We start from the raw sequence: 15,182 nt of genomic DNA, 5'->3' as shown, positions 1-15,182 counted from the left end.
CATAGAAAACTAAAACGGGGACACTGCCCTTACCCCCCCGCCCCCCCCCCCCCCGCCTTACCGGGCGGGGGGGGGGGGGGGGGGGTTCGGATCTTTCAGTCGCAGTCAAATCCGGGGACGTCTGGTCACCCTAGTCAAGGGTACACCTTTTATTAAAGTGCTACTTTACTCTTTAGTCCTTTTAGTCCTCACAAAAACAATTGAGAGGTATGTGGTCTTTTATCAATGTTCTCAATACCTAGGTTACAACATTATCATGACAACCACACAATAACAAACAACCACCGTTCCGATTGAATACAGTTTAAGCAGTTTGAGATTTGTATAATTGTACATCGTTTATTATATCTGTCTCCAAGTCAAAACGTTTTTTTAATCTTGTAAAATTATTTTCGAGTTAATCAATGTTGCCTGATTATTATGTTATTAGTGCACAACATACTGGTAATCGTTAACATTTGTTGTTAAGCTGAATTAGGCCTCCAAAAGAACCTGCCTGACATAAGCATCAAGGATTCAATTTAATTAAAATCTGTTTCTTGTTTATTCTCCATAGCGCCCAATGAAAAACATGCTCCATTTAAACCAAGCGTTAAAGGAGCCGACCTGCGCCCTCTAGTGGAATATAAGATCATGGTCATTTAAGGACATGGTGATCTCAGTGCGGAGAGGAGTAGGAGGAGGAGGCCTCCGGCTGCTCACCTGCTGGGTGCTCCTGGTCCTCCTGGGCCTGGGGGCAGTGTGCCATGCGGCCCCTGACCCCACCCAGAGGGACTCCCTCATGCGCCTGGAGACCTCCCGGCAGATTGGGGGCACAGTGACGCTGACGGCCGCCGAGACGAAGCTGGACGCCCAGCTCCATGGGATGAAACGGCGGGAGATGTCCCAGACGGCATTCCCCCCAGCCATGCACTTCTTCAAGGCCAAGCCGCTCATAGAGAAGAGTCCCATCTTCGCCCTGCTTCAAAAGATGCCCAAAGGTCATCATTTTCTTTTTAAACTTTGTTTTTTTCTTTTGTATCACAAATGTCACATGGGTCACAGTCAGAGGTTGTATTCGACAGGTTAATCGACTATATGACCGAACAGGATTATAAGATACACATCGACCCACATCACAACACAAACCACAACCTTATTTAAGCAAATACATATTCCATTTTGTCCATCTTGCAATCCCAAAGGTGATCTTGCAGGGCTGGTGTTTGGCTTTCATGGCAGCTAAGTGGTAAAGGTCTGACCCCTGAAAGCTGCTGTTCATCGATCCAACACCTCATTGTGGCGGCAGTAGTTAAGGAGGTAGAGTGGGTTGGCTGGTAACCGCAAGGTTGCTAGTTTGATCCCCGGCTCCTCCTAGCTGAGGTGTCCCTGAGCAAGGCAGCTCACCCTAACTGCTCCTGCCAGCGGGCTGTCACCCTGCAGGGCTGACGCCGCCATCAGTGTGTGAATGTGTGTGTGTGTATGAATGAGGGATTGTCAGGCAATATTGTAAAGCGCTTTGGGGGGCACTGGTTACAAATAAGCACTATATAAATGCAGTCCATTTACCATTGTTTCTGACCCGGCTCTGTGTAGGCGGGGCCCTCCACATCCACAGCTCCACTCTGGTGGGCGTGGATTGGCTGGTGAGGAACGTCACCTACAGACCCCACTGCTACATCTGCTTCACCAGCGACCAATCGGTGCGCTTTGTGTTTTCCACCGGCTACCCCTGGCTCACGTGGGACTGCTCCTACTGGTATCTGCTGGAGACCCTGCGAGCCAAGATGGGAGACCCCGCACCCTTTGACAACAGGTTGATATCAAAGCTCTTCACCGTCATCCTCCTAGGCCGGCTTTGATGTAGAAATTAGCCAATAATGTTGTTAATCTAATTGTTAATCTCGACTCATGGATAGGCAGTAAAATCAAAATAGCCTTGTACAAAGGCTGGTCAGCTATAAACTAATATGATTGATCATTTTTCTCACTAATAGCCGACCAATGGCTATGGCATTCATAAGAGTACACGTAATTACAGCTATAAATCTTACTGCAGCATCTTTAATAAGTCACATGAAAAACCTTAAAATGATCAAATTGGATTTGGTGAATGTCATTCAGTCTGATCCAGAACCTCACCATGTTCACCGAGGATCCAGACCTGGCATACCCCAGTCAGGACGTCGCCTGGGAGAAGTTTGAGAAGAAGTTTGTGGTGGCGTCGGGTCTGATCACCCACGCGCCCGTACTGAGGGACTACCTGTACCAGGGCCTTGAGGAGCTTCACAGAGACAACATCATGTACCTGGAGCTCCGGAGCGGGCTGGCAAGGGTATGAGAACAACACCTCCACAGTCCACACCACTTGTAGATCGTTTAGCATTGACTCCCTCTATAGGTGAGACATGTGCCATTGCATGTGTATTAACTTTTGGCTGAAACGGTTCCCTGGTCAGCTGCTGATGAAGCGCTGATGCAAGACACTCAGACTTCAGGTCATTGAAAGTGAACTGAAGGGGCGTTTACAGGGAGCTTACAGGGCATTTACAGGGAGCTTAGAGGGCATTTACAGGGGGCCTGCAGCCCCAGAATGAACACAAATCTGACAGCATCTTTTAAAGGTGTGGTCAGGGATTTGGTGTTCCTGTAAATCTGGGGCTGTTGTGGTACCTTTTGTTAAATTGTCAATCAATATATTGATTCCAATCTAATCCAGTTTTTGATCAATCAGCTGGTACCGCCTTGCATGTTTTACTCGTGACCCTTTGGGACCAGAATAGTGGGGACAATTAAGCCGCAACTAAAGGCAAAAACACATCCATCTATGTTACCCTCCCCAATGCACAATTTTACATATTTCTGTCCATTATTATTATTTTTTTTTATTATAAGTCACCTGATGTTGTCTTTCTCTGATATAGACATATGAGCTGGATGGAAGCCGTCACGATAAGGTCTGGTACTTGAAGACATTTCAGGAAGTGACGCAGCAGTTTGTGGAAGATCACCCAGACTTCCTGGGAACTCGCATTATAATCACTGTCCACAGGTAGGCTACTAAATACCCAGTGATGGCCGGTAAAAAGGCTTAAGAATTGCTTCATTTAAATTTATTTCATAAATTGATGTAATTTGATGCACTGATCTAAATATAGATATAAAAATATAGCATCAAGTATTAAGTCAAAGTTACAGTTCACTGTGGTTTACCTCCTTTAAATCTACACACTTAACCAAATAAGCAAGTGGACGTATTGTATTGCATGTATTTAGTTTAAAGTTCCAACACTATGTATTCTGGAGATACCTTCATGCTAGTTATATATCACAGAAGGCTGCCTTAACATGAACAAATAGCTCAACAACGGCAAAGTGAATTCTTATTAAACCAATGAGCTGTTGTGACCTCACACATGGGCTCAGTCTGATGATGTTTGGATTGTCTCTGTCCACCAGGTCTCTGAGTGTGTCCCTGTTGTGACCTCATGGGCCCAGTCTGATGATGTTTAGTTTGTCTCCACCAGGTCTCTGAGCGTGTCCCTGTTGTGACCTCACACATGGGCTCAGTCTGATGATGTTTGCTTTGTCTCTGTCCACCAGGTCTCTGAGTTTTTCTCGGGTCAAGGCTGCCGTGATGGAAGCCATCCAAATGCAGAGTGATTTCCCCGATGTGGTCGTAGGCTTTGACTTGGTGAGCTCACCAGATCCCTCCACTCGTCACATACCTTCACTAGTTTACCCCAGACTTGTCAACTAAGGGCAGGCATACACTACAGAAATTAACAGCCGGGTCTGAGTTTAATTTCCTCAGATTGGGTCTTATAGTGTGGGATGATCCACAAGCCCCGATAATTGCATTCCTCGTCTTATCGATCCAGTCTGCTACATCCCGATTTTTCTCAAACATGTTATGATATTTTGGTCGGAGCTCTTGTCGTGTGAGCGTTACACAGAATCGATTCGTAACACTAAATCCCCCTAATGAAAGCAAACATGAACGACACCGACAACCCAATGAGAAGTCATTATCAGAACGTCAGTGGTGGCAGTCCTGCTCCTTGTCGAATTTGACATTGTGTCTAGCTAGCAATGAATCGAAATTAGGGCTGTCAAGCGATTAAAAAATATGTATCTAATTAATTACAGGCTCTGTGATTAATTAATCTAAATTAATCGCATACTTACATTTTGCAGAGAAAGTATTTCCAAATAATTTAATTCAAATAAATTATGGCAGATTAGTGATTCAATGAATAATAGACTTTAAAGTTCAATGTCTCTTTTAAAACATGTCTTTCATTAACATACAGTGCATTTTAAGATCAAATTAATAATATTTCCATCTCACTCAAGATACAATGCATCTCAGGCAAAAAATAAACAATAATTTTTTTAACACGTTATTTTTTCTGTGATTAATTAATCAAAATTAACATTAATTTGACAGCCCTAATCAAAATAAAACATGATGGCTGTCGACACGCAATCTAAATACCGGGTGTGGTTTGAAGGTCGGCAGGGAGGACAGTGGCAGGAACCTGTGGTACTTCCGGGATGCTCTGCTGCTGCCGGCCTACCTGGGACTGGTTCTGCCGTACTTCTTCCACGCAGGGGAGACAGGTCGGTCCTTTATGTTCTCTCCAAGTCCATGTCTAGTTTTAAGATCAAATAAGACATCCCCGTTTGCAGCAGACAGTACGGGACAGTAGTAGGAATTCAAAAGAAAAACAAGATTAAAATAAGCAAACCAACATAAAAACTTTTTTTTGGGGGGGGGGGGGGCATGTGCCCCATAAGGCCCCCCTGTGGTGAAGCCCCCGGACGTTTACTACTAGGAGTGCATTCATAGAATCTATTCTTACCGTATGTTCATACTCTACATCCGTGTATACATGTAGATGAAGAAGGCACCGATGTGGACGAGAACATCCTGGATGCCCTGCTGTTAAACACCACCCGCATCGGCCACGGCTACGCCCTGCCCCACCACCCCCTCGCCAAGGAGCTTGCCAGGGCGGGAAACGTGGCAGTGGAGCTGTGTCCTATCTCCAATCAGGTCAGCTCATACCACACCACCACACTCTGTGACATTCCTGTGTATACGAGGTGCTTGTATGGTTCTTATTGGTTCGGGAGTGAGCTTCACTGGTCTCATTTCCCCTCTAGTGAACAAACCTCCCTAAATAGTATGCATAATCTCGGTCATAGCACCGACGTAGCCATGGGCTGTTGGTCGTGAGTCAGCGCAAGATGAGACACCGCCAGGCTGCTGTAGTGTGTTGCCGCAGGCTTTAAGTGTTCAACAACATCCAAACCCTCATGTTGACGGGCTTGAAGGCCTGCATTGTACCAGGATAGAGTTCAACCTTTAGATGACTGTCAGTGCATTGTCCCGGGGTGTCTGCTCTGTAGGTCCTGAAGCTGGTATCTGACCTGCGGAACCACCCTGCGGCGGTGCTGATGTCTGAGGGCCACCCCCTGGTGATCAGCTCCGATGACCCCTCCCTGTTCGGCAACGCCGGCCTCTCCTACGACTTCTACCAAGCCTTCGTGGGGATCGGAGGCTTAAGGGCGAACCTGGGGACTCTGAAGGAGCTGGCCGCCAACTCGATCAAGTGGGACATTTTGCTTTTTGGTGACTGTTATGCATGTAATGAGTAATGCTACAACCTGTAACAGCATTGACTTGATACAAGGTTACATTACGGTACAGTCCGTTACCCCGGTAAAGTGTGTACCTCGCATTGTGACCACATTGTGTAGTTAAATTCCATTTTACAACGTTACCACATATTAAGTACATGCTGTTATATGTTGTTACATTGCTTATTACACACCCCCTTCCATTTGTAATTAAATTGTAACGGGACAGTAATGAAAAGTGAAATTGATTTTATATTTAATTAGCCGTTGTGTAGTGTTTACGTTTTTGCTTTCCCACAACCTTAGTAGAGCTTAGAATAACCCTGAAGTGCCCCCCTACAGATACAGCTCCCTGCCCCCCCACCTGAAGGAGGCAGGCCTGGAGCGGTGGAGGGAGAAGTGGGACATGTTCATCTCCTCAAATGGAAATCAAAGCCGGACCACAAAGGGATTTCTTTAACCGGACTACTGTTTGTAACTAAAATATGAGGAAATCAAATTACACTGTACAAGCTCATTGTGCTTTGAAATGAATGGAAAAATACAAATATGAAGGCACATATTTTAAGAACATTATCATCATCTTTGTTATTTATTATTGTTTATTCTGCTTGTTGGTTATCCAAATTAAAAATTCTTTGGTTTACCACTAGGTAAGAGTGGCAGCTATTCATTCCAGAGTCCAGAGTCACATGTTTTATGACTCACAACGAGGCAAAAAATAACTTTTGCCTGGTGGTTTACACTTTGTAAACCATAGGGCGTTAATCAAACCAATATTGTGGAGACTATCTTTACTGTCACTACAACAGACCGGGGCTTTATAGCAGCCGCTGAGGAGTGGGTGTTAGTTTGGTTCTATGCTGTTATGACTCATTAAAGATGAGGCATAAAAGATGCATGTAGTCGTGAAGAAACAGAATTGTTCAATATCTGCAACTTGCAAGTGAACATGAAAAAGATTATATTTCAAATTGTGCTATGAAATGGATCTGCTTGAAATGTCATAGGCTATTTGCATTTCATAAGAGGTGAATTCAAAATGAATAAATTCAGCTGACCTTGTTTTCAAAGTATAATATTTCAATGTTATGAATTCAATGGTGTTTACATTTATATAGACAAATGTCAATGACTTTTAAAATTCATTCAACATTATGGCAGAGATATACATCCATAACAGTCCAACCTAACCATATCCTCAAGCAACTACACAATACAGAAACCGTCCAATCAGGCCCTCCCTCCAGGCTGTGCACCTGGGCAAGCAGCGACTGGTGAGAGATAATGATCCCAGACTGAAAACAAGTTCAGTGGCTTATATAAATAAAAAGTGCATGAGTCAGATGTTCTGAATACTGTACAAGTATGACCTATATTGCATTAGGGCAAGAGAGAGGACATCTCATCCAGGATCCATGCCGCAGTGGCAGTGATTCCGTCCAAGTAATGCTTAAAATGTTAAGAGTCTGTGCTCAGACATGAAAAATGCAATATTATATAATATATACAAGTAATGTCCATGCAACTTGATTTGTGCATAACCCCACATCAAAGCAATAACGACCAATTTGTCCAAACCTTTCTATCAGAACCAAGTTTCCACTTTAAAAGCCCACTTTTACTGCCACTGCAACAATAACTATTTATAAAATGTAAAAATATATAGATGTTAATCTTTGGGAGAATATATATATATATATATATATATATATATATATATTTATATATAGAATTATTGTCGTCCCTTGGGCCGGAAGTCAATACACACAGCCCAAATAAGGGCGCGTCTTATTTAATAGTATGGGTCAAGCCCCCCGTTCTCGTGTGACCTGATCGTCAAAAGCAGCCATGTCCGGTCGGTGTGGATCAGTTCCTGATCCGGTGTTCCAGAGGGTTGAGTTTTATCTCTTTGTCCGAATTAATGTTTAAAATAGGTTATATATAAGCTAAAACATGACATGGCTGTGGTTGCCTGCCGGCAGGATGTCTCCAGCCCTTCCTCCTCTCACCGGGTTTGACGGCAGCTTCCTTGACCTGAATGCCCGTCAGACCAACGGGCAATGTCAGGGATTGGAGCCTGGAGCCTGCAGCCTAGGGCCTATAGGGTCTTCAAGACAGCTATCGTCGTGACGGTCCACGAAATGGAAAAGACCAACACTTGGAATAACCTATCGACCATAAATGTACCTTGTTTCGACCCAATAGTGTGTCAGCATGACGAAACCCACTTACTCATCATTCCAGCTGTTTTCCATCTGGCGGGAGACTCAAGGTCCCACTAGCCAAGAAAAAGTGGTACAACATATCAATTGTGCCATCTGCTGGGCCCGTTTTAAACAGCAACAATACAATTAACGGACCAAAAAAATAATATTATCTTTTATCATCTTATTATCCGTTTTAAATTGGCATTTTCTGGTTTGTGTTTTTAGTTGATGATGTTAATACAGCAAACATACAAAGCAACATGGAAGCAACAATGGGTTCTCTGCCATGTGGTCATCCCTGCCCCCAAAGAGGACTCTAAACGGTCACAGTTGGGTTCGACGTCCTTAAAGTCTGTCAGCTCCATGCGGCTCCTCTTCAACTCCCACCTGGATGATCTCCAGACTCAGCAAGGCCTCATGCTTCTCCCTCTCGTTCGGCCCTTGACTTAAACATGCTGACCCCTGCAAGATGACCCCATGTCCAGAAAAGAAAGGAATGGATAATCAGAGCCATGTAGCACCATCACAGACCTACAGTTGATTTTGACATGATAAACAATGGCTGGATGATTGTCCATTGGACGGACAGCTTACCTTTAACATAGTTCACCTCCTTCCGTCTGCTCCCTGAAACAGGTCCTCTGAGTCCTCCTCCTTCAGGTGACTGTTCTTCAGGTTACCGTTCAGCCAGTTGAAGGTCCTTCTGAATACACCGTCGGTTTTATTCCTGTGATGTTTGTGTCTCGTTTCTCTCGAGGTCTGCTTCTTCTTCCTCTGCTTCAGTGGCTCCGATGGCCAACGATGAGGCAGTGCAACCAAACCTCAGCTCCTTGTGCGTTCTTCTCTGGCGCCACTCTACATAAGCACCACTCTCGTCCTTACTGCCACCTGTGTCTGTTGATGCCAAGCTCTGATCAGTCAGACCCTCTTTTGTTTCTCTTTCCTGAGCTCTTTTCTCTTCTTCTTCCATCTTTAAAATCGGTTGTTTGAAATGTCTGTCATCAGTTAGCCTAATTTTCTCCTCCTCTCTGGAGTCCGGCTCAAGCTCTTTTAACTGTTCGTACATTCCTCCATCACCGTCTGCTCCTCTTAGTTCAGGATGAGTTCTCAGGAAATCCATGATCCTTCACCGACGCTTGCTTCAGTCTGTTTCCCTTTAACACATTCATTTATTCTGCAATCAACCTTCTTTTTCTTCTGGTTTGTCTGGGTGAACAGCTTTCTCCTGCACTTTCAATGTTTATTGAGTCGGGAGTTACATGATTCAGTACATATGTGTTCAGGGACGGAGGGGAGGACTAAAACTGAACCAACATCCGTCTTCCTGTAGTTGAGGTCATTGAATGACAGAAGTATACCAGTAGATAGTGGAAAATCAACACTTCTGTATTTTTATTACATGGAATTACTTGCTATAATTATTATACCAATTTTGCAATAAAATAAATACATTACCTGCCATTTTATCGTAAGGCTTAATACCATAAACCAGACAAGCGTGACAAAAAATGTAACAAACAAAGAGTCCGAAAACAAAACTGTCCGTCTCTTCCGAATAAAAAAACACAAAGAGTTCATGGTTTGTTCCTGCTTGTGTTCCCTGTGTGTGTGTGTGTGTGTGTGTGTGTGCGCTCCTTGTGTGAGTGTATGCGTGTGTGTCCCCTTTGGCTGGGTGTGTGTATGTGTGTGTTCCCTCGGGCTGGGTGTGTGTGCTCACTGGGTGTGTGTGTATGTGTGTGTGTGTTCCCTGGGTGTGTGTTCACTGGGTGTGTGTATACTTGTGTGTTCCCTGCGTGTGTGTGTGTGTGTGTGTGTTCTCTGGGTGTGTGTGTGTGCGGGGGTCCGGCCTCAGTGGTCCTTGACGTCCCCGTCCTCCTCCAGCCTCCTGATCTCCATCTTCAGGTGGTTGATGCTCTCCCTGCTGGCCTTCAGCTTGTCCTTCAGCTCCGTGATCTCCTGGCTCGTCCGCTTCTTCGACGCCTCCAGCTTCTCCCGCGTCCGAACCTCCAGCTCACCAACTGATGTCACACACACACACACACACACACACACACACACACACACACACACACACACACACACACACACACACACACACACACACACACACACACACACACACACACACACACACACACACACACACGGTCAAATACACAACAGAGACAACCAGACACTTTTTTTACACGTAATGTGTACGCTTTTAAAGATATACTGTATATATATTTGTATACTTTATGATAGAGTGAGATAGAGGGGAGGACATGCAGCCAATGACCACGGGCAGGTTTCAAACCCGGGTCGCTGCGTTCAGGACTGAACCTGTGTCACTTTCAGACCGCTTATACAGGGAAGAGAATAGGCTCTTCGGGAGAATCATGGTTTTAACTAAATGATATGCACAAAGACAAAAATGCTTGCGTGTGTGTCTTAGCACTTTGTCATAGCTGTATAATAAATGCGCATATTATAATAATGTAAATATTACTACCGCTATATATTGTGTGCATAGAGAGCAGCTTTATTATGGAGGTGTGTGCTTGTGTGTGTGTGAATGAGTACTGGGTGTATAGAGTGTGTTTGTACATTCTGTCTCGTGCTTGTACGCTCCGAGGGTCAGCTGGCGTGAGGTGGTCAGCAGCTGCTGCATCATGGCCGTCGGATCCTGGAAGATCTGAGGAGGAAAGACCAAATGTTGACAGATTAGATCAGAACGTAATGATGTGCCTTATAGCTTGTGTTACAGAGCTGAGCCCGACTGCGGTTGAGGTCCACTGTAGTGAGTCTGGTGGGATACAGGGACTCGAGGAGCCTGAGCTGTCACTTCCGTACCATTTCGTCATAGAACTCTGACACCACAGTCTTCTTGGGCATGGCGCTGGAGTCAGACTGGAACAGCTTCAGCAGGTGGTACAGAGTCACCTAAACACACACAAGGCAGGAAGGTCAACACAACTACAAGCACCACGCAAAACTCACTCACAAATAACATTGTGTGTGTGTGTGTGTGTGTGTGTGTGTGTGTGTGTGTGTGTGTGTGTGTGTGTGTGTGTGTGTGTGTGTGTGTGTGTGTGTGTGCGCGCGCGCACTCACTGGTCTCTCATTGGGATCAATGAAGAAGATCTTGACGATGATCTCAAACTCGCCCCAGCCGGTCTCGGTGATCTCATAGGGGGGCTTCGTCACCACTGGGGAGCGATGGGGGATATCGTTGGTCAGATACATGAGCCTCAATTACCAGTGCCAGCTGAGGTTAACATAGCAGCCAGCAACCTGGGAACCCTCTCTATCTCATGACTCTTCTGTAGATTGGACTGCCAGCTGAACGGTACTAGTTTCAAATTCTAAACCCATTGTCTGAATTGCAGAATTGTAGGCATCATTGCGTTTCTTCAGACCCTACATGATCCATAATGAGGCGTGTCTGAATTCACTGTAAGTTGCTTTGGATAAAAGGGTCTAATAATTAGTCAAAAGTAACAGCATATTCCTGAATTCCTTATCCAAATAAATAATTGCCTAATGCTTACAAAATAACTAAATTATTCATCCTCTTGTGAAATACCTACATCTAGAGATAGTAAAAACACAGACACTCTTAGATGAAGACACATCTATTTGTGAATGGGATGGGAAAAGTTAGGAAGGAAAGAAAAGTGTCTGCTAACCTCTCAATGGATTTGTGTAACTCTCGTGCAGTTTGAACTGGATCTTCTTCACGTATGCAGACATATCCTGAAGGAATGACATTACACGTTAATAAATACAATCCTTCAACAGGGAGGTGTGCACAGCATACATCATTCAGAAGAAGGAGTATGTCATGGTTTGCTATAGTTTGCTTGGCATGTCAAGTCAACAAGCAGAATAGCACTGGGTTCTGCATGAATGGCTAGACTGTTGTATAGTCTAGCTCTATAGAACCTTCAGCTGATTTATTCCCCTTGTTGACAGGTATCTAAGGAGTCATTCCCAGTATCTTTCCATTAACACTCCCGCTAAATATGAAGAGTAAAACCCTGTGCCCCATGTTGAACACTTAAAAAAAATAAAGAAACTCTTCAGAAACAAAATATTGACTTGTTATGAGCTGGAGCAGTGAATTTCGGTTTTGCCATTTCTTGTTTGATGGTTTCAGTTCATCTGTTCCAATATTTTGTTATTGTTTTGTCCAAAGGCTTTGATTTGTTTTAACCTACGAGCTGAACATTATAGACACTGATTCAAACTGAATACTGTGTTATTTGAGTTATGGATTTGTTGCTTAGGATTCTGAGGATCCCATTTGTTTGTTTTTTATTTTATTTCTTACATTGTATTGCTCATTATTTTGTTCGTATTATTTTTAACATGTTGAATAAAAAAATAAAATTAAAATAAACGTATTAACACCTCGTTTCTGTAGGGCTTGACGTAGATGGACCACTGGTGCGTGTGTCCGTCCTCCTCCCTCTTCTTCCCAAAGTAGCGGGCAACGTTTCCAAACACGATGGGCTTCACAATAGTCACACCCTGGATGTCAAAGAACACACACAGGACATAATCACATTATAATATAATATAATAACGATACTGTGTATGATTACAGCGGTACAATCAAACACAACATGTACAGCTTCGTCTCACACCTTAACTCTTCCCCCGGAATCTGGACCAAATTCAGCCATCTTCTGGAACATAGTACAGTGCGTCAATATGAATGTTGATCCCCCGGTTTATGTCATATGTCTTTATTTCTGTGCGGAGATGAATGTATAAAAACCGCCATTGAAATGGCAAAACACAACAAATGTCGTCTAGCGACTCATTTCAAATCAGCAGCCGAACAAGCGACGGAAGTGCACCGCGCAAAGATGTCCGGTGGAGCCCAGTGGAAGGACTATTTAGTTCTGCTCGTCAATATTTCTTTATTTATCTACTTACGCCTTATTCGTTTATCAAAATATGGAATTGGAGTTAGTAATTTTTACATAACAATTTCACTATCGAAACACGAATAAATGGGACTTATGTTTAGCTTTTGAATGCCGATATCCTACACTGTGAATAAGCATACTTGCTGCTACTTGGGTCGTTGTTATAACTGGGGAAGCAGTCATATCTCGCCTGGTCTTTTTTCAAATAGTTTTCCCTTTCGTTATAATTCGTTAGGTTTAGCCACTAGCATTTATTTATTTGAATTACAAGGGTTGCTGTGGGACTTGTCTTAGTTGCGTTGGAATTGCGGAACGAACTCATTCCAAACACATTGATACAAAAAACAAACAATGCACTGTTTTCCAGAATACGACCATTTATTTGGCCCCGTAGGGTTTACTTGTGGTTATAAATCACATCGATTAATCTCGATTGCATGTATGCATGTCTTAATAAACATAATCGGGAGCTGTATTCAGCTGGTCATTCATTGAACACATTCAGACAATTTAGTTGTTGCAGAATGTCAACACTTACCTTTCACAGGTGAATTCCGTCAGAACCTGGAAACTGCTGCAAAGTCTAAATCATGGAAAACCCAATTGTTAAAGATAATATACCATTCCTGTTATATAATTTCGTTTACAATTTTCTATTTTGACAAATTGTTCTTCAAAGTAGAAGTTACCCTTCTCACTTTGACCCCTTATAAAAATAGATATAAAAAATGCATGCTTCCTTGCTCTCAATCTAAAATACAAAAGTAAAAAAAGATATTATTGAAGCTCACTCAAAACACTTCCCACAAATATTTTTTCTGATACCACATAAATTGATGATTGATTTCACATTAGCTATGCTCAAATATTAATTGTTCACAACTAATGCACAAACAGGCTAAAAATGAAAATAATAATACTGACCACCATGAATGACTTTAGCTTATACAAAATAAACAATTAAAAGATTGCTTAGAATAAAAAAGATATTTAAGGAAGTCATTTTATTTGTTTTCTTTTTTGATTTTAAAATCAAATACTTTTACTTTGGTACCAGTTAAAAAGCCAGATTGTATACCCTATTTCAAAAGTTCAAGCATTTTAACTTTAAAACACATACGAACAGCCATGTCACCTGAGGATTTCATTATGAAACCTTCCCCCAATCCATGCATCAAGGTTTAAGCTACTGTGAGCATGATTTTTTTCTTAACGCTATTTTTGACTGAAGTCTGAATTTAAGATCAATGTATATAGTGAGTTACTACAACGTATTTGAAACACATATCGTCACAACAAAGCTTAGAGTGGGCTGTGCTCGTAAATATTACAACATTAGAAATTCCTTCCAAAGCTTTCATTACAACTCACTCCTCCTGAGAATATGTGGATACATACAATGCATATTTTGGTATGTATGGTAGTACAATCCAAATAAACCAGCAATTTATGTATGCTCTTAGAAACCAAAATGACAAAGCCGTATGTTTTTGGAGTATCAAAAAACCTACAATACATTCAGTATGGGGTGGCATTACTTTGAAGAACTGCAATATAAAAACACCATTTATCAAAGTTACCAGTATGTACCCATGTCTACATGTATACACACAAAGTTGAACTACTACTACATGCCTACTTTTCTTTAAGAGGAAGAGAAATAAAACAAATAAAACAAATAAAAAAATAAAAAAACTACAAAACCAAAGTTTGGACCAGATGAGTTGGCCTTAAAGTTATCCTGAACCCAAAAATAAAAATAAGATATGCAGTGATGTATACCATTTTTTTTCAGAGCAGATATTGCCAAAACAGCAAGGGTACGAAATGTAAAAAAGTATTGCAAAATGAATGCAAATATTCGAATCCCTGACCAATAGTTATTGTAAAAATATCACAGAAGTGCAATTCAATTTAAAAAATGCAATAAAAACCCTTACATGTTTGTTACCAATACTTGCAGTACCATAGTTGTCAGCTTAACGGTACGAGGCTCAACACAAACATATAAAACAAAGCAAACATACACATTTAATATAAATGACTCACTTAAGAGAAATTCACCATGATAAGTGGACCACAGTAAACATTTTTATTACAACACAATCTAGTTTTAATCATCAAAAGCAGAGACATTTACAAACATCATCCTAACCATGAAAATAATTGACGGGAATGAGGAAAGAAGAGATCCAAAAAAAACCTGGTACCCTATAAAAACGATTCAGAAGCCGACGAATGTACACAGGACAGCAAGCCAAAGAGCGGGAAAAGAAAACCAAGTATGACAAGTCCATCTTTACTTTAAAGCATCGTGCAGGCTTGTCAATGTTTTCGGTACTTAAAACAAAAACAAAAACAAAAAAAAACAAATCACACAGGTACTTTATCTTTTAGATTTCAAATAAAACATCATAAAAAATAAAAGGGC

General features: G+C 42.3%; 2 protein-coding genes across 2 annotated transcripts; one reads left to right on the top strand and one right to left on the bottom strand.

Annotated features, from left to right (window-relative positions):
- Positions 1–649: 649 nt before the first annotated feature.
- On the top strand, positions 650–6,159 carry ada2b (adenosine deaminase 2b; the record flags this gene model as incomplete). The annotated part of the gene is made up of 9 exons (XM_084483289.1): positions 650–980; positions 1,576–1,795; positions 2,104–2,314; positions 2,904–3,031; positions 3,583–3,673; positions 4,494–4,602; positions 4,881–5,038; positions 5,395–5,597; positions 5,968–6,159. The coding sequence occupies 9 exons, from the start codon at positions 650–652 to the stop codon at positions 6,083–6,085; spliced, it is 1,569 nt and encodes a 522-aa protein (XP_084339415.1). The 3' UTR covers positions 6,086–6,159.
- Positions 6,160–9,205: 3,046 nt separating this feature from the next.
- yeats4 (YEATS domain containing 4) lies at positions 9,206–12,663 on the bottom strand. The gene is made up of 7 exons (XM_084482984.1): positions 12,464–12,663; positions 12,228–12,347; positions 11,504–11,570; positions 10,929–11,023; positions 10,668–10,757; positions 10,422–10,509; positions 9,206–9,853 (listed from the first exon to the last, which is right to left on the bottom strand). Exons 1-7 carry the CDS (start codon positions 12,512–12,514, stop codon positions 9,684–9,686), a joined length of 681 nt encoding a protein of 226 aa, XP_084339110.1. The 5' UTR covers positions 12,515–12,663; the 3' UTR covers positions 9,206–9,683.
- Positions 12,664–15,182: the final 2,519 nt, after the last annotated feature.

This window comes from Micromesistius poutassou, assembly GCF_964030765.1.
Source record: "Micromesistius poutassou genome assembly, chromosome: 18".
Taxonomy (NCBI): Eukaryota; Metazoa; Chordata; class Actinopteri; order Gadiformes; family Gadidae; genus Micromesistius; species Micromesistius poutassou.
This window is presented reverse-complemented; position numbering and strand designations above follow the sequence as displayed.

Coding starts and splice junctions, on each gene's coding strand:
- yeats4 (XM_084482984.1), bottom strand. CDS start 12,514: ATGTTCCAGAAGATGGCTGAATTTGGTCCAGATTCCGGGGGAAGAGTT. Junction 11,024..11,503: donor TTACACAAATCCATTGAGAG/GTTAGCAGACAC, acceptor ATCGCTCCCCAG/TGGTGACGAAGCCCCCCTAT. Junction 9,854..10,421: donor GTACAAGCACGAGACAGAAT/GTACAAACACAC, acceptor GTGTGACATCAG/TTGGTGAGCTGGAGGTTCGG.